This window comes from Cavia porcellus, unplaced genomic scaffold, assembly GCF_034190915.1.
Source record: "Cavia porcellus strain 051 isolate PalLab524CR breed Dunkin Hartley unplaced genomic scaffold, mCavPor4.1 scaffold_21, whole genome shotgun sequence".
In the NCBI taxonomy this organism is placed as follows: Eukaryota; Metazoa; Chordata; class Mammalia; order Rodentia; family Caviidae; genus Cavia; species Cavia porcellus.
Genome location: NW_026947504.1, coordinates 63,224,207 through 63,243,170, shown reverse-complemented (window position 1 = coordinate 63,243,170; position 18,964 = coordinate 63,224,207). Strand labels below are relative to the sequence as shown.

Here is an 18,964-nt window from a genome sequence, read left to right as displayed (position 1 = left end):
AAGGGGGCGGGGTGCTTGTCTACTTCACGACGCTGCCGGCCGCGTCCCACTTGTGCGCCTGCGCGAGGCGCCGAGGGACGGGGTCAGACTTAGAAATGGCGGCCACCGTGTTCTATGGCCGCTTGTTGGCCTCGGCCAGCCTTAGAAGCCACCGGCCCCGGACGGCGCTGCGGGCTGCCGCCCAGGTATTGCTGCTCGGCCTGCTCTCACCCCGAGGGTCGGAGGAGAAAGGGCGAGGTGGGACCTTGGCTCCTGTGGGCGAAGGGTGAGGGGACCGGCTCGGGGTCACTTAGCTCCCGGTGACACATCTCGGGTACTGAGCCGGGCCGCGGGCGGCTTGCCCGCAGCGCTCCGCGCCAGGGCGGCGAGCGGGTCGGTGTCTGCGCTGCTCTGTTGTGGCCTAGAGTCCGTGAGGTGGCCCCGCCGGAGCTGCCCCACTGGTTCCCGAGGGGGCCGAGCGGATGGACGGGCTCTTGAGTAGGGATGACCGGGTCTGGGCGGTTTCTGCTGCAGTCCGCGTCGGGAGAGGCGACCCAGGCCTTCCCGGCCCTTTCCTGGGGCGGGGGGAATGTCCTTCAAGTGTGCTTCAGTGTGTCTTCGGAGCTGACACAAGTTAAGACCATCTGTGGCCGCCGACCTACCCTCCAAGGAATTTTTGTTATGTTTATTAGAAGTGGTAATAAGATTGTCTTTTTCAGTTCATCGTTTGGGGAAGTGATAATATTATCTTCAGGGTCGTTTCATGTCTGGATGAACTGTAGCATCGAAACCGCCCCCCCTTAAGTATTTATTGTGTGCCAGATACTGTGATAAGCTCATTAGCATTTTCAGCGACTCTGAGGGAGCCATTAAGACCTTCATCACTAATGAAGATACAATACTGTGGCTAAGAGAATAAGTAATTCGCGCTAGGTGATGTGTGAACTGTAATGCCAGAATTATCCAGTTCCTAAATCTGTGTTAGTCTCTCTGCTTTAGCCTCCTCTAGGATTGACAGTAATAATTGACTTCATCTTACCCATATTGACAGCAAGAAAATGAGGAAAACCATAATTGCTTCGAAAGTCAGTTTTGAAGTTTTATGTGTTCTGAAGTAACTCTTCAGTCACATAATATTTGAACAGATTTAGGCAGTTTTTTTTCTTTAAAGATCTATTTATACTTTTAGCTTAGGGGCAGTGAGATTCATGAGTTTGTTTCCTAACAAATTTTTTTCCCTTAAACTTCCTTTCAGAATGCTGTCTAGTTTTTTAAGAGAATGAGGATTTGGTGAAAAAATATTTTCATTCTATTATAATCTTTATTTTCTGTGAATTCCTTTTAAAAAGACATTGTTACTCCATATGGGGATGTCTAGTACATTGTCTTTATAACAAGATCTCTTTTTCTACCCTGGCATTAAATATAGCCTTAGACTTTGAAAAGACTTTAACTCCTTCTTTAATAGATACGACACAGAGATAGTCTTCTGAAAATTACTCAGAGTCACACACTGAGTTTGTCAATTCTCTTAAACATTTTGTTGGTACGATGACCCTCTTCCAGTGTTTCTGTGTCTTTATTCAATATAGTTCATGTCATATACATATATTTGAGAGATTTGCTTGGATTTGGTCAGTATTGGTAACTTCTTGGCAATAGAAATCTTTTTCTTTTTAGTTGATATAATGATATAGATAGGGGGTTCAATGTTATGTTTCAATACATGTGTACATTGTATAATAATTACATCAGGTAATATTTCCATCACTGCAAACATTTATCATTTCTCTGTGGTGAAAACATTCAAATGCTCTCTTTTAGCTATAAATCATGCATCATATTAAAACTATAGTCACCCTACTGTGCAATAGAGCACTTGAAGTCCTTCCTATTTAATTGTAACTTTGTTCCTATTGGCCACATTTCCTTCTTGGTATTAAGAATCTTTTAGGTGAGTATCAAAAAAGATGAATACTTAAATGTGGTAGTCCTTGTGATTATACAGGAATTTGTATTACTAACAAAGTTCAAAACTGATGATATGCTAAAACTTTTAGTGCAGACTACGTTAGACATTAAAAATTAGTACAGCTGAGTTTAATTCCTTAGGGTATATACTAAAAAATGGGATAAATCAAATGGTAGTTCCATTTTTAATTTTTTGAGAAACTTCCATATTGATTTCCATAATAGCTGTACTAATTTACATTCTCATCAGTATTGTGGGACCCTCCCCCTGCATCCATGACAGCATTTATTGATTGTAGTCTCATTGGCCACTTTTTTTTAATTTTGAAGAGAATAAAACCAAGTGAAATAAAACAGAATAGTCAATCAAAAGAAAACAACGTAATATAGGACGTCAAAACAAGATAAAAGGAAATCAATCATGGCATCCATAATGCCTCTGGTTATCTTCAAAATAACTGCCCATACCATCAGGCTTAATAAAGCCAAACAAAACAGAACTGAATAAAACCAATCAAAACAAAACAATGAAAGCAATACAGAGCTTCAAAGCAAGATAACAGGAAAACAACAATGGCTACCATGTTGTTCTTGAAATAGCTGTCCATGCCATCAAATATAATAAAACCAAAACAAAGCAGAATAAAACCAAACTAAACAGAACAATGAAAACAATTCAGAGTTTTAAATCATGATAATAGATTAACAGTGGTAACTGCCTTCCCTTTTTAGACATACTCTCTTTCACTTTCACAATATCTATTGTGCATTTTGGATCCCACTAACTCCTTTAGTTTTTTATACTAGGGAAACCACATGATGTTCACCGATGAGCATGATCTCAAGTTGTGTTTACATGTAAGAGCCTTGAGGTTATCTTTATGGCTGAGTAGCTTTCCATGGTAAAAAATGCCATATTTTATCCATTCTGCAGTAGCTACCCCTACTTTTTTTCTGATTCCCTGTCACATACAGCATTGTTTTCTCTTCTGTGACATTCAGTCTGTGGGTTTTCTTTCCAGTTAAATGTCATTGTCCATTTTGACTGGGGTGAGATAGAATCTCAGTGTAGTTTTAATGTATATTTCCCTAATGGCTAAAGGTGTTGTACTTTTTAAAAAAATAAATTTAATGACCATTTGTTCTTTTTCTTCTGAGAGATATTTGTTCAATACATTTGTCCGTTTATTGATTTGGTTTTTTGAATTTTTTCCCTTGATGTTTTTGAGTTTTTAGATTGTTCAAATATTGTTCCTCTTTTCAGAGGAGCTAGTAAAATTTTTCTCCCATTCTATATACTGTGTCTTCATTGTGTTAGTTGTTTCCTTTGCTGCTGAGAAACTTTTTAAATTTGATGTAATCTCACTTGTTGGTTCTTACTATTAGTTGCTGTGCTATTGGAATCCAGTTCAGGTTGTTGAGGACTCTCCATACTGATTTCCACAGTGGTTGCACCAGCCTGCACTCCAACCAACAGTGGAGAAGAGTTCTTTTTTCCCCACACCCCTCCATCCTTTGTTATTGTTTAATTTCTTGATGATGGCTATTCTTTCTGGAATGTCATGGAATCTCAGTGTTTTTTTAATTTGCGTTTCTTGAATGACCGATGATGTAGAATATTTTTTCATATATTTATTTGCCATTTGTATTTCTTCATCTGAGAAGTGTGAATTCATCTTAGATGCCCATTTTTGGATTGGGTCTTTGAATTTGTGGTGTCTGATTGTTTTCCATTCTTTACATGTTATAGATAAAGTCCTTTGTCCAAGGGACAACTAGATAAAAATTTTCCCCTTCCATGGGTGTTGTCTTTTCACTGTGTTGGTGATTTTCTTTTGTGATGCAAAGGCTTTTTAATTAGATGACATCCCACTTATTCCTTTGAAGTATTTCTCATGTGGTCTGGGTTTTTTTTGATCATAGACTCCTTGCCTACACCTATGTCTTCAAAATTTCTACTTTCTCTTCCAATATATTTAGTGTTTGTGTTTTTATATTTAGGTGTTTAATTTCTTTTGACTTTAGGGTAGCGCATAGTGTGTTAGTCATTGACATGTGGAAAGCCAGTTTTTCCAGTGACATTTATTAAAGAGACTATCTTCCATTGTATGGTTGGCCTCTTTGTGAAAGATAAGGTGGCTGAGTGTATTTGTAGTTGTGTGTGCATCTTCTAATGTTTCACTGATCCTCAGGTCTGTTTTTTTTTTTTTTTCCAATACTGTACTGATTTTATCACAGTAGGTTTATAATATAACTTTAGTTCAGAGATTATGTTGCCCCTTGCTTTGCTTTTGTTGTCCAGAATTACTTTGCTATGCTAGATCTCTTCTGATTCCAAATGAATTTGAGAGATGTTTTCTCTAGTTCTGTGAGGAATGTGAGTGGTATTTTGATTGAAATTGTATTAAATCTGTGTAACAATTTTGGGAGTACGGACATTTTCAGTATGTTGAGTTGTCCTATCCATCAACTTTAGAGTTTTAACATCTTTCCATTTCTGATACCCTCTGTGATCTCTTTTTTCAGAGAACTATAATTTTCAGGGTATAGAACTTTTACTTTCTTTGTTAGATTGATTTCATTTCTTGGGATGCTGTTGTGAATGGTGGTGTTTCACTAATTTCTCTTGCAGTGAATTTTTTGTTTGTGTACTAGAGTACTATTGATTTTTGAGTATTGACTTTGTATCTAGCTATAGTATTTTTTTGGTGTATCTAGCTACACTTTTAAATTTGGTTATTAAATCTACAAGTTTATTGGTAGAGTTTTTGGAGGTCTTCTACTTAGAATAAGATGTCATCTGCAAATAACAGTAATTCAACTTCTTCTTTTCGTATCTTGATTCTTTTTATTTTTCTTGTTTAATTGTTCTGGTTAATGTTTCTAGGGCTAAATTGAATAAGAGTGATGCTAGTGGACTTCTTTGTCTTGTTCCTGATTTTAGAGTAAAAGCTTTCATTTTTTGACCATTTAGTATGATGTTAGCTATTCGTTTGTCATCGATGGCTTTTATCAGATTGAGATAAAGACCTTGTATTCCATTTTTCTGTGAGGTTTATCGTGAATGGGTGTTGGATTTTGTCAAATGCTTTTTCTGCATCTGTTCAGATAATTATGTGGTTTTTGTCTTTGACTCTGTAAAATGGTGTTACTACATTTATTGATTTGCGTATCTTGAACCATTTCTGCATTCCTGGGATGAATCCTACTTGGTTATGGAATATAATCTTGGTGATATGCTGCATTCTATTTACCAGTATCTTATTGAAGATTTCTGCATGTATGTTCATTAGGGAGATTGGCCTGTAATTTTCTTTTTTGTTTGGGTCCTTTCCTGGTTTTAGTATCCAGGTAATACTTGCTTCCAGGGATGATTTTGGAAGTATTATTTCACTTGCAATTTCTTTAGAGCTTCAGTGTTAGTACCATTAGTTCTACTCTAAATTTCTTGTAGAACAGTGACTCTGTCAGGACCTGGGCTTTTCTTTATTGATAAGTTAATTACTTTTTCAATTTCATTGACTAATATCAGGCTATTTAGAATTTTTAGATCTTGATTCAATTTTGGCAGTTTTTGCATGTCAAAGAACTTGTTAATTTCTTCTGTGTTTTCCATCATATTTCAGTACAGGTTCTTGAAGTAAGTATTGATAATCTTCGAGATTTTTGGCAGGGTCTATTGTGGCTTTCCTCTTTTCATTGCTTGGCTTTGAGTTGTTTGTTTTCTCTCTGTTGAGGTTGGGTAAGGAGTGGTCAGTTTTATGTATTCACTAAAAGAACCAACTCTTTCACTCATCTATTGTTCATATTGTTTTCTTAGTCTTAATTATGTTATTTACTGCTTTTTATAGTTTCCTCCCTTGTATGGTCTTTGGGTTTGATTTCTTTTTCCAAAAGTTTGAGGTTCAACATTAGGTTGTTTATTTGAACCTATTCTGTTTTCCTGATGTGACAACTCATTGCTCTAAATTTACCTTATAGAACAGCTTTTATTGTGTCTCATAAATTCTGGTGTGTTATATTGGCATCATCATTTAATTGTAGATACTATTTAATTTCTTCTTTAATTTCCTCTGTGATCCACTGGTTGTTCAGGATGGTGTTGTTTCATTTCCATATGTTTCATTTCTATATGTAGTTTTTGTGATTTCTTTTCTGTTGAGTGCCAATCTCATTGCACTATGGTCAGTTCCTTTACATTTACTTAGATATATTTTATGGGCTAATATTGGAGACTGTCCTGTGTGCAGCTGAGAAAAATGCATATTCTGATGTTGTGGGGTGGAACACTCTGGGAATGTGCTAAGTCCATTTGTTTACAGATTTGGCTTATTTTTAATATTTCCTTGTTTTTTTTTTATCTAATTGTTCTGTTTCTTTGTATTTAGCATTAAGTCCTCCATTATAATCATGTTGGCACTTACTTGATTTTTTTATGTGTTAGTATTTGTTTCATGTAGTTGGGTCCACTGGTATTTGGTGCTTTGGATATTTATGTTTATTAGTTCTTCACATTGTCTGCAAATAGAATAACTCCTCCTGCTTTTTCCTTGGTTCTTGTGCCATGGAGTATTTGCCATCCTTTGACTTCCATTCTGTGCAATTTTTTTTTGAGTTAAACGTGTTTTTTGAATCCAACATGTGATTGGATCTTGCTTTTTGATCCATTCTGCCAGTTTTGCTTTCAGGTGGTGCATCGGGACCGTTTACATTGATGGTTATAACTGATGTGTATTGTTTTGTCTATTTTCTTTTATTGGTTCCTTGTGTTTCCCCTTTGTTTAATGACTTGTCTTGCTTGGTGGCTTCTTTCTAGTGGTGTTTTTGTGCTTGCAGTCTTTGTTTTCTCTTTTTCATATATCTTTCAGAGCATTCTGAAGAGCTGGTTTGGTGGTCATGAATTTCTTCAGTTCTTTTGTCATGGAAGTATCTTATTTCTCTGTTTATTTTGAAGGATAGTTTTATGGGCTGTGTCAGTTTGGGTTGAAGGTTGTTTTCTTGCAGGGCTGGAAGTTACCTCACTTCAAGCTGTCCTTGTTTTGAGGGTTTGTGTTGAGAAGTCTGCCGTGATTCTGATGGCTTTTCTTTTATAGGCAATTTATTTCTTTTATCTAGCAACTTTTCCTATTCTGTTCTTTTGTAGAATTTCTGAAATTTTTGGTCATGGCTAGTTGGAGTTCTATATGCTTCATTTTTTTGTATGTTACATTCTTTTTCCATGTTGGGAAGTTTTCTGTCATTATTCTTGTGAAGAAGCTTTTTATGTCTTTTGTGCTATCTAAAACTTTCTCACTGACACTGATCAATCTGATATTGTTCTTTTTTGCTTCATCTTGTACTGTTGGGTTGCTTTTTCATGGTCTCTTGCAGTTTTTAAGATAGCTTTCTTTTTATCATTGCTTGCCCCAATCCTGTCTTCTAGATGTGATAGTCTGTCTTCACTTTCAATCTGTTGTGTATACTTTCAATGGAGTTTCTAATTTCCTGGATTTCTGTTTCATGGATTCCATTTCTTTTTAGTGTTGGGCATTCATGATTTCCATTGTTTTCCTGAACTCCTCTTTTTTTGTCTTTTTTTTTTTTTTTTTTTTACTTATGTCTGCTTTCATGTCTTTCATTTTGATTTGTGTTTATTTTTGTACTTTAGAGATTATTTTTTCTATGGCCTATTCCATTTATTTTTTCAGTGCTATTGTTATCATTTCAGAAAGTTCCAGTCGTTGCTTCTCTCCTATATTATTGTGCTCTGAATCTGTCCTAGTTGGGCTGGAGAGTCTGGAGTTGCTTTTTTGCTTCTGTGTCTTGACATTTTCTGCTTTCTATTTTTTATTTTATTTTGTTTGTTGATGCTTATAGATTTCTTATGGTACATAGCTTTATCCCTAGTATTGTAGTTCCCTAGAAAATGTATTTCTTAGGAATGTTTTCTAGATGTAGGTGATTTTTGATGTTTGTGTCTATTTGAAGAACTTACCTTCCTAATATATTAAGGATGAAAGTTGTTATCTATTTGACTCAGCACCCAGTCCTTTGGTATTGGATTATGGTAATGGTACAATCACAGTGATGTTGTACAGGGGAGAAAAACTGATTATAAAAGGTATGATACCCTGGTAAATAGTACAGTTAGCAATAACAATAGTCTCAAGAACAGCCTGGCTACTGACCACCTGTGGTAACTGTTAAACCTGATACCTTTAACCATAGGAGCAGATTCTACAGTTACATAATGCAGAATGCAGAAAATACCAGAAACTTGTATTTTCCCCTTAGTGGAGTGATTTTATCCTGTTGTGTGTGTGTGTGTGGGGGGGGCTAAAAGGGATGGGGGCAAGATGGTGAGATGAATGAGTCCAGTGTAGTAGGAGCAAGGCTGGAAGGCAAAGGGTATTACTCAAGGTATGGGAACCTGGGGGACACGGGAGGCAGAGCATGGAAGAGAAAGAAGAGGAGGATTCAGGTGAACCAGGAAGAGAAGAGACAGTGTTTACCTTATGAAAGTATCATAAAATCGAGCAAACTAGTTGATGAAAAAAAAAAAGGACGAGCAGATGAAAATAAAAAAGAAGGTAAGAGATGGTAAGTTGTGAAAGAAAAAGGAAAAAGAGGTGAGAAACTGAACACAAAAATAATCATAAAAAAAAAAAAAACCAAGACCAAACTAAACAAAAAAGACCCCAACCAGAGAAAGAAAAACCAAACATAGAAAAATAAGTCTAATAAAATTCCTCTGGTAGATGCAAGTCAGATCCCAGAAATATGTCGTGTACTTTAACCATGTTTGCAATGGGTTTTGAGCTGGGTACAGGGCTGATCTTGACCTCTGGATGTAGTGTTTGGGGCTGGTGTTCCATTGCTGGAGTTTTCCCTGAGCCCTTTGATTAAAAAAAAAAAAAAAAAGAAGGAAGGAAAAGAAAAGAAAAAATGGTGGCCTCACTCACCTGCCTCTATTCTGTGTGTGTATCAAAGTACAGTGCTGGTTCGCCCAAGTTAACCAACTGCTGGTCTGTGTGGGCCTCGGCTGGGGTCTTGGTGGGTCAGTGGGGTCCCCCCTGGGCTGACCCGGCTGCATGTGTGTGCCCCTGCTTTTGCCTCTTCTGCTACTTTGGTCAAATTTGTTTTGGAACACTAAATACATCATCTACTCAGTCCCTCAACTTCCCCGGGACCACCGAACTGCAGCTTGAGTAGTGAAAGAGCTCTTTTTTGCCTTGCGTACTTAAAAAAAAATTTCCTCAGATAACCACAATATAAATTACCATGTTAAATAGGAAATTTAACATTGCCATAAAGAAATATCTAATACAAGTGTATATTCAGGTTCAGGTTGCACCAGTTGTCTTGAAATAGCCATTTATAGCTGTTAGCTATTTTTAGAGGCAGGTTTCAGGCTGCTGTGGTACTTTTTGATCCATTCAGTGAATTAGGTGCCATCTAGTGATTTACATACTATGGATTTAGTGTTCTGTCTGTGTTGTAATTGTTTACATGTCTGTGAATTCTGTCTAGGACCACATTGGCTTTAGTATTTTTTTAGTGTCCTTTGTAGTATATAGACGTCAAAAAGTACTTGAGCATGTGACCATTTTTGCCAAATTTTTGCTAGGTATTCCTCCCCAAAGTTTTATTATTTTGAGGTATAATTTGTATACAGTAAAGTATAAAACCTAGTTGAGTAGCTAGACTGATTTTTATGTCTGTATACATCTGTGTACATTCAGTTCAAGATACACAATGTTTTCAGTTCTCAGAAAGCTCCCTGTTCCTTTTGTTTATCAATACTCCCCTACAGAAAGTAACCATTTATTCTGACTTCTACCACCAAATGCTAATTTTGACTGATTATTCAAGCAGAGATGGTATTAGTGGATATGGTTTCTTTTCCTCGATGTGTTTGTGGGATCGATGTGTGAATAATAGTTGGTTTATTTATTGCTCTATAGCACCTTTTTATATAAATATTAGCACAATTTACCCATTCTGTTGATAGTCATTTCATTTACATTTCTATCTGTAATAAATAAGTCTGCCATGACATTCTTATATATGTCTTTTTGTAGATGCAAGACTCATTCCTGTTGATACATGTGTAGGAATTTCTGGGATTAGAAGAGATTCCTGGGTTAGACAGGTGCACAGAATAACTTGAGAGGTCACTAATTATTGAAGTGACAGTTAAAGAATTTAGTTAAGCAAAATATTAGCCAGGACTTTATCTTACCAAATGAATCAGATATATGTTGCTCTTGCATGTGATTGACAGACTGGAGATTCTTAAACTGTAAATTGTTAAGAATGGAGATTTCTTTGGGCCTTTTTAAGGGATTCTAATTTGGTAGATGAGAATGGGACCTGAGAATCTTTTGTTTTAGAAGCGAATTTAATTTGATGCAATGTAATGAATCTACTTTAAGAAATTTATATAAGAATTCTTTAAATTCAATTCTTAAGATATTTTGTGTTTTATATAAATCATGTTTCAATAAATTTCAGTATTTGGAGAAAATGGATGTATATGGATAAAACTTAGAAATGTGGTCCAGTGAAGTTTTTTGCGGCTTCTGTAGAATTTAATTTGTTTAAGTATTGTCTTATGAGGCTGATGTGGTTGACGAGTTTGAACGAGGCAGGCGTTTCAACACATTGCATGATGAGTTTAGATTAGGCTTTGATTTAACGGAGGCTTTGAAACTAGTAGATGTAGGAGAACTAATGTGGTCATGATCCAGGAAACTGAAAAGCTAGCTCTCCTTCCTTTTTCAGTAGTGAGATGAAAACTGCTTCCTATTTAATTCTTTTTTGACAGAGTACCTGCAGCTGTGCTTTATTCAGGGACATTATAGTTTTGGTTTCCACTATATAAAAATGTATATCACCTTTTATTTTCAGTCTTTTTCCTCTTTCTTACCACTGTTTGACACATTGTTATTAATTTAATGTCCCCATCTTCTACAAATTGGAATGGAAGTCTTGGGGGTAAAGTTAGTTTGCTTTGCTTCTTCCTCTTTTTTTTTTTTTCCTGTTTGGTTTTATGATACATGATACAGGGTCTTGCTTTATAGTTCAGACTGACCCTGAACTCACTGTGTTGCCCAGGTTGGCCTTGAACTCATGATGATCCTCCTGCCTCAGCCTCTTGAGGCTGGAATTACAGCTGTGCACCGCTATGCTCCAACACTGTTTTATTGCTAGTACCTAGATACTCAGTAAATATTTAATAGGATGAATGAATGTTCTAAATTGAAAAATTGAAGAACTTGTAGTTGGCATTGCATTTGTGGGAGATTTTATGGTCCAATTGTGAAGGACAAGCCCTTGAACTGGATTTGTAAAAGAGGTGCCAGTTAGACTTGCTTAGAAGGAATACATTGAAGACAATATTGAGGGGTGGTTCTCTGAGATGAGTATTGTAGATTATGAGGTGGAGAGTTGTGTAGAAGATAGTTTATTGGAACAGGATCTGGATCGGTGGGAGAACAAACGCAGGAGAACTGAGCAGACAGTAACTGTGGCATAGCTCTAACAGACACCTGCCACTCCTAAGGGAGAGCTGGAAGTAGGATGGATGGGCCTTGTGAGTTGTGCCAAATTGTAGTAAGATGCCAAACCCTTCTGTCTCTCTCTCTCTCTCTGGATGTCAGTGGGTGCAGCCTGCCAATGGGAAGGGAGTGTGACTTTGGGCCAGGAGGTTCTAGTGCATGGGAAGCCTTGCTAGAGAACTGTCCTAGTCAGCACTCCCAACAGCTGGAGGAAGCATGAATGCACTTGGCCCTGAAGGGAGGATCTGAGCACCATAACTTAATGTCTACTGGTATCAGATAATTATCTGTTGCCAGAGAGATGTCAGAGGAATGGCAGAGAGAAGAAAGTCGGAAGGAGTTTCGGTTTGGTGGAAAAGATAAGATTGATTTTACATCTGCTGAATTTTTCATTGATGTAGAGAGGCCCTTGTAAGTCATTAGAGAGATGGTAGTAAAGATGAAATGTGAAATGAAGACCAGAGATGATGAGGAAATAGTTAAAAATACAAGGGTAACATTTGACATCTAGCTGATTAGATTCAGTTTTTCTTTTATGTTGTCATTTTCAAATACTCTGAATAGTGTATTCTGATTTATGCTAACATTTTGTTAAAGTTATGAGGAACCAAATACTCTATAAACAGTATTTCAAAGAGGTGTTTTTAAAAAAGAATAATTGCCAAGTAACTATCGTATATAAATATGTTCCTTATTTCTCTAGGTTCTGGGAAATTCTGGATTATTTAATAATCATGGACTGCAAATACAGCAGCAACAGCAGAGAAACCTGTCACTACATGAATATATGAGTATGGAATTATTGCAAGAAGCTGGTGTCTCTATTCCTAAAGGATATGTGGCAAAGTCTGCGGATGAAGCTTATGCAATTGCCAAAAAATTAGGTACTAAATTAAGAAAAACTTTTACTACCTTGTCAGAAATTTTACTTTTGGTTTGATGACAACTTTTAGCATTTATTTTTTAAAAAATAAATTATGTTTACTTGATGTAACTTGATTTTTAAAATTCTAAATTTACTATGAGGTGATTTTGCCCATAGTATGGCTTAAAAGGAGTTACTTATACTGACATGAGGAAACTGAGGTACTGTTTTCAGCTAGCATGTAATTATGAAGAAGGAGACCTATTTATTGCTTTGTATCTTAAAAAATTGGTGACTGGGATGATTTTTCAGGGAATGATAGGGGACAATCTTAGTTGTTTTTATGGCTATCCTGGTAAGTCCAGTGCTTTTCTTTTTGTTTTTGGTTTAAAAGATATGGAACCAAACTGAAGGAAAAGGAGCTCTACAATGTAAGCTTCTTGAGAGCACGGTTGTTTCATTTGTGCACTGATATACCTCAAAGTCTTAGAAGAGTGGTTGAATGTAGGTAATTGATCAGTACTAATATTTTTTAAATGAGTAAAACGTGTTGCTCATGTTCATTAGTAGAGTGTTTTATTGACAGAAACCTTTACTGATGACAGATGTTACTACTTCTATTAATTTGAGCTTGTATTGATCTTTTAAGAGCTACATTTTGATTTTAAAAAGTTTTCAAAGATTTAACAGAACATAATGAAATATAGTAGCTTATACCACATTTTCTTTATATAGTACTAATATAGTAGTAGTTTAAATGTGATCAATTTTATGGAGCTTAGTGCAATTAATCTTTCTTGAAATGTGTTTGTTGGTATGTCTTTATGCTTTGGTGAAGACTTTCCTTTTATTTGTTTTTTAAGAAAGGTATGAAACATTTAAGAAATATTTAAATTTTAAAAGCTTTCATCTTGGTTTGTAGAATTAGTTTTTCTCTCAAAAGTGAAGGTACGTACAAATTCGGAAAATTACCATGCAAGATATGTTTTTTAATGAAATGGGGAGTGATTTCCTTCACTCGGTTTCATTTACAGTTTTTTTGTTGCAAAAAAATATTTTTGTTTAGATTAAAATCAAACTTTAAAAAATTGTGCTAATTTTGATGGAATTTTTGTTAATTATAAGTGACTTGTAGTTTGAATTTGTGTGCTCAAGACCTGGTATATATCATGAAATTAGTAAAAACTTCTTTTTTCTTATTTCCAAATCATTATTATTATTATTTTTGTCTTTTTGAGCGAGTGTGTTACTATGCAGCCCAGGTTGATCTCGAATTTGTGATGATTTTCCTGCCTCAGCCTTCCAAGTGGTGGGGTTACAGGTGTGCACCACTCTGCCTGACCTATGATTGGTTTTAATTTTCTCAAATTTTATTGTTTTGTCAGACAAAATAATTTTATGCAGGAATCTTTTCATAAAACAAATAATAAAACAAATATGTCTTTTGATGCCAATTCTTTGATTTCTTTACTCCTTATAAAAAGCATTGATACATTTTAGGCACAGAAGAAAGAACAGTTAATATGTACAGGGTACATATTTGCCAGGGTATTCCTGGCAAATTCTCTGAGACCAGGACTTGTGGTCTCGAGCCTCCTCAAACAAGGGACATCTCATTTATTGAGAAAATGTGGTTTGTCACAAAACACTTAGAAGGATGATTATAGGGATTAGCTACTAATAAAAATCTTCAAGTCTAGAGAAACAGAAATGCTCCTTTTTTGGTTTGTTTTGTTTTTTGATACAGAGTCTATATAGTTCAGGCTGGCCTTGAGCTCATGGCAGTCATCCTACCTCAGCCTCTTAAGTGCTCAGATTACATGCATGCCCCACCACGCCCAGCAGAAATGCTACTTCTTAAAGGAACATATCTAGTAGCTATTGTGAAGACATTGAAGAAAATGTGTGGTTTTGGTGAGCATTACTAGCAGAAGATTATTGATTATGGGCTCCAAATGCACAACATATGGTAGGAAGTATTTTATCCATTAGGATAGCAATTCCCAGAGCCGATTTTTAGCTGTGTTAGGATTAATTTTGCTTCTTGAGTTACTTCAGCATTCACAAAATACTTACTCTAATTTTTAAAAATTTAGCTAGTACTCTGCTCACCAAACAGTGTACTGGTACATACATGAATTATAGACGTACCAAACTATTCCCTTCCCTCGATTCTGTGAGTGGCAGGAGAAGCTGAATTAACATGGGTGCAGGGCCACTAAGTCCTGTACAACTGGTGACTCCCTGTATAATGGTCTTTACCTCTTTCCCCAGTATTCTTCAAATTCTGTCATTTTCTGTGTATTTTATGATGTTGAAAAAGTTGAGAAGCATTGTCCTGGAGTCATGATTTTCCTCGTATAAATCATTGAAGTTAGAAATGCAAGAGTAATTAGAAATTTAATGCTAGTTTTAAAAAAGACTATATGCATCCACAACTTGAAGCTTAGTAAAATTGAAGATCAAGGAGAAATTTCTGGAATGGTTTATCAGAGGGATGATTGTTAAACACAGATAAATGAGGTAGTTATAATTTGAGGTCAAGTTGTAAGAGTAGTACATCATCTCTTTCTAATAGTTAATTGCTAGTTAAAGGATCTATGATTTTAAAAGGACATTTGGCAGAGTTTTTACAATTTCCCTATTGACCATAGTAGAAATATGGTTGGGATTCAGGTATAATTAAGGTAGAATCCCTGTCTGGTTCAGTAAACATATGCAAATTAATGTCTGTCAGGTATATTTTGATTGCTAATAGCTTTGCCTTTTTTATTCATATTCTTTTCATTATATTATTATGTGACTATACAAGGCATACATAATGTGTTTGTGAAAGACTAAGGCTAGGAAGGCTAGTGAATAAATATATTTCAAAGAAAGTATTGGGATTCCCAAGAGATCTTTTTTGACTGGAGTATAGTGCCAAATTGGCAATAGAGCGTAAGATTATAAGCTCTGGGAGTATAGGACAGGTGTCCTTTGCCTGCTGATCTACAGTTCCAGCATGGTAACTGATGTGTAAATGAATCTGTTGAATGAGAGTTTAATAAAGTATTTGTTTTAGTCAGTTATTCTTAAACTTATAATCCTTTTCCTCTTATTAATAGTTGATGAAAGAAAGTAAAAGATTATTTGTATATACATAGGTCTGTGTATGTATATGTATGCTAGAAAGATGACTATACTAATTTTTCTTAGTTCATCAAAAAGAAATTTGTGCTGTCATTGTGTGATTGATCATTTTTGTTTCTAGATTTTGTAATCTGAACAACTAGTTCTGAGATAACAATATGCAGTATATTAACTAGTGTTAATTCCCTACCCTTTTTTCTTTTTTGAAATTCTGTACTGTCTATCCTTTTTTTCTGTTTTGCTTTTTAAAATAAAAAAATAGTTGATGAGACTGTATGTCATTACTTCATGTATGTATTATTATATATTATATGTAATATTTATATTTTACTTTTATTATAAAGAGCTATCTTTGGATGAAAGTTTTGAAGAATTATATTTTGCCTGGAAAGACTATATTCTCAAAGGAAGTTGACACTTTGAAAGTTTGTTTTTAAAGATTTTAAAGAAATAGAGCATTAGTATTATTATTTAGCATTATTAGTATTATTTAATAGATCTGTGTGTTTCTAGTTTAATGATTAAGAATGGGTTAATTTAGCCTAGTAAAGTACCAGTTCAACTGTTAACCAATTTTTACATTATACCTATGCTGTTTGTATTAGTTATCTTTGGATGTGAATGAATATCGTTCAAGTATTATAACTTTTAAGACTTGATAGGTGGTAACCAGAGACAGTACAGTAAATGGTATGTGCTCTTTTAGCTTGAGCACTATCTCTAATCTACTGTCGTCCTTGAGGCTATCTTCTGAATAAGAAAATTATGGTTGGTTTTTCTCAAATTTTTAAATTGTCTCTAATCTTTACACTTTTGAGTGGTGGAAACCATAGTATATTGAAAAGGGTCGGTCTTGTATAACCAAGACATTTCTTCAGTTAGCTCTAGTTGCAGACCTTTGGCTTTGTATTTTCAGTTCTGAGTGGTTTTTTTTTTCTTTGTAGTGGAAAGTTTTAAATTGACAAGAATTCTGTTCATTGAAAATGTTCCTCTTTTCAACATTCAGCAAAATAACTGCTGGAACTCTTCCAAAAACTTAACAAACATCAGTGAATACCGGAAAGATTGTACCATTCTAGAGCCTGTATTTTAATGAGAGAGGAAAACAAGTTATATACATGAAAAAATTACATATTATGTTAGTAGGTGATGAGTTCTATGGGGAAAATGTAGATCAGGGGAGAAGAATTGATCACAGAGAGGCAGATTGCCATATAGTATAATCAGAAGGCCTCTTGGATGACAAGAAGTTTAAAGAAAAATTTGAAAGGGATGAGAGCCTTTCCCAGTTATCATGCTGGAACTATAAATACAATGAGCAAAAGATGCCTGTCCTTCTCTCCCAGAGCTTATAATTTTAAGTTCTATTACCAATTTGACACTGTGCTGTAGTCAGAAGAAATCTTTTTGGGATACTGTCTTTGAAATAAATTTATTCACTGTCCTTTTCCTGAAGTCATGGACATGTCCAAGAGCAGAGAAGAGACTAAGACAGCTGGAGTGGACCAAGCACTGAGGAGGATGCAGAAGCTCAAAAGGATAAGATAAGGGTGTCATAGCCATTTTCTCATGGCAGGGATAAAATACCCCATCCCCACGTAAAAGATGACAGATTTATTTTGGATAATGGTTTGTAGAGTACTCAGTGGATAGTCAGCTGGTTCCAGGGCTGGCTCCAGGGCAGGAAGTGCATGGTGGAAGCATTTGGTAGAGGAGGCCTGCGCACTTCGTGGTTGCTGGGAAGCAGAGAGCAGGAGCCCACAGTGAAGATAACACAGTGCTGCCTTTTCTTACGGCCCTTCCTGCTAACAGCACATTCAGCTGTGGATTCATCAGTGGATTAATCCACTGATAGTGTAGTGCTCCTGTGCTCTAGTCACCTACCACATTTGGGGGAACATTTTAGATTTTAACCATAGCAGCTTGGTAGGCCATTATAAGTACGGTGGCTTTTATTGCTAGCAAAGTGGGCAGTTACCTGTGGTACAGAGTTTCAAGTAGAGCATGATTTGTCACTTTAGCTGGTGCTTTGAGAATAGTTGGTGGGGGATGAGTGTCAGCCAAGTAAGAGAGGTTATGATGGGTCAGAGGCCAAGTAGCAGTTATGAGGAGTGGCCAAGATTCTGGATAAACTTCAAGGAAGAGAACTGTTGTGGCTTCTGAACAGTATGGATATGAGAAAGAATTAGTTTTAAAGAATATTACCTTAACTATGGCGTACAGTGATCTTCTGATTTAAGTAATGAATGTTTTGGGTGTGTCCAATTCATTAATTTTTTTCAACTTTTGTTTGTACTGGGGATTGAACTCTCATGGCTTGCCAGGGCAGGCGCTTATGCCACTAAGCTAAACCCCTGGCCCTATACATTGTTTGTAACAATTGTTTTGATTGTAAACTGCATTTGTTAAGTCATTCGTTGGTTAGTTGTTTTGCTCGACTGGACTAGTGTCCAACACTAGGCACACACGTAGGGAAAGACTTCTTGCATACTGTATTTCCTATATTTGGCTTGTTTTAATATGTTTAGAGATTGTTACATGCCAGACACTGCTTTGTGTTTGAGTTATAACTAATAAGATGAGGCTGTTAACCCTGACCTCAAAGTTTAGTTATTTTCCATGATACAGTAATTGATGTTGTGTTCCCAGTATGGCATATACTTTGAGAAAAAGAATGAGGTATTACCCTTGATTCTGAACAGCTCATAATATCTGGGCTAAACACCTAGCTTTCTGGTTTTATGTAGCAAATTAGAAAGAGAAGGAGAAAGGACAGTGATCAGTCTATGTGTTAAAGAATTCAGTTTCTTTATAAAATATGCACACAACAGTCTGGATTTTTTTTTTCCTTCCTTTGCTTTCTTTCTTTCTTTTTTTTTTTTTTTTTTTTTGGAGGCAGGATCTTGCTATGCAGTTCAGGCTGGCCTTAAGCTCACTTTGTAGCGAGGGCTGCCCTCAAACTTACGGCAATCCTCCTGCCTCAGCCTCCTAAGTGCTAGGATTATAGGCTTGTGCCACTATGCCCAGTGAGATTTTCTTTTATACATGAATCTAAATCCTGATAAGTACTTTTCATAATGCTACTGGTCAGTAGTAGAAACAGGATTTTCTGTTAGTGAGACAGTAAAATCAGTATCAATACTGCAGTAGTAATACCTTGTAAGTCATGACATATTCTTGCTCAGAGTAGTTGTTCTAACTCAAATTTTCATAGGATAACAGGTTTACCTATGAGTAGAGAGCCAAGGAAATATTAAGATAACATTTGGGTTTTACCTTTTTGCTTTAGATAAGTTTCAAAGCACTGGATATTTTAGGTATTGAGGAATAGTTGAATTATTATCAATATACAGTACTTTAGGAAGTAATATGAGTTGCTAACTTTTAATGTTATGGATCTTTTAGATGATGAGTGATACAGGTTTCAAATCTAAAAGATTTGTATACATGGGGTACCTCATTTTTTTGTCACTAACTA

General features: G+C 35.9%; 1 protein-coding gene across 3 annotated transcripts in view; it reads left to right on the top strand.

Moving 5' to 3' along the window:
• Sucla2 (succinate-CoA ligase ADP-forming subunit beta) overlaps positions 1-18,964 on the top strand; it is a 77,270-nt gene that overhangs the window by 17,662 nt on the left and 40,644 nt on the right. The window contains exons 1-2 of one of the 3 annotated variants that reach the window (XM_005008777.4): positions 30-185; positions 12,193-12,373. In XM_005008777.4, coding sequence (XP_005008834.4) covers positions 96-185; positions 12,193-12,373 — 271 coding nt within the window. In that variant the 5' untranslated portion in view covers positions 30-95. Of the gene's footprint in view, positions 1-29; positions 238-12,192; positions 12,374-18,964 lie in introns of those variants that run through there. The other 2 variants (XM_063232778.1, XM_063232779.1) reach the window with 2 other exon arrangements.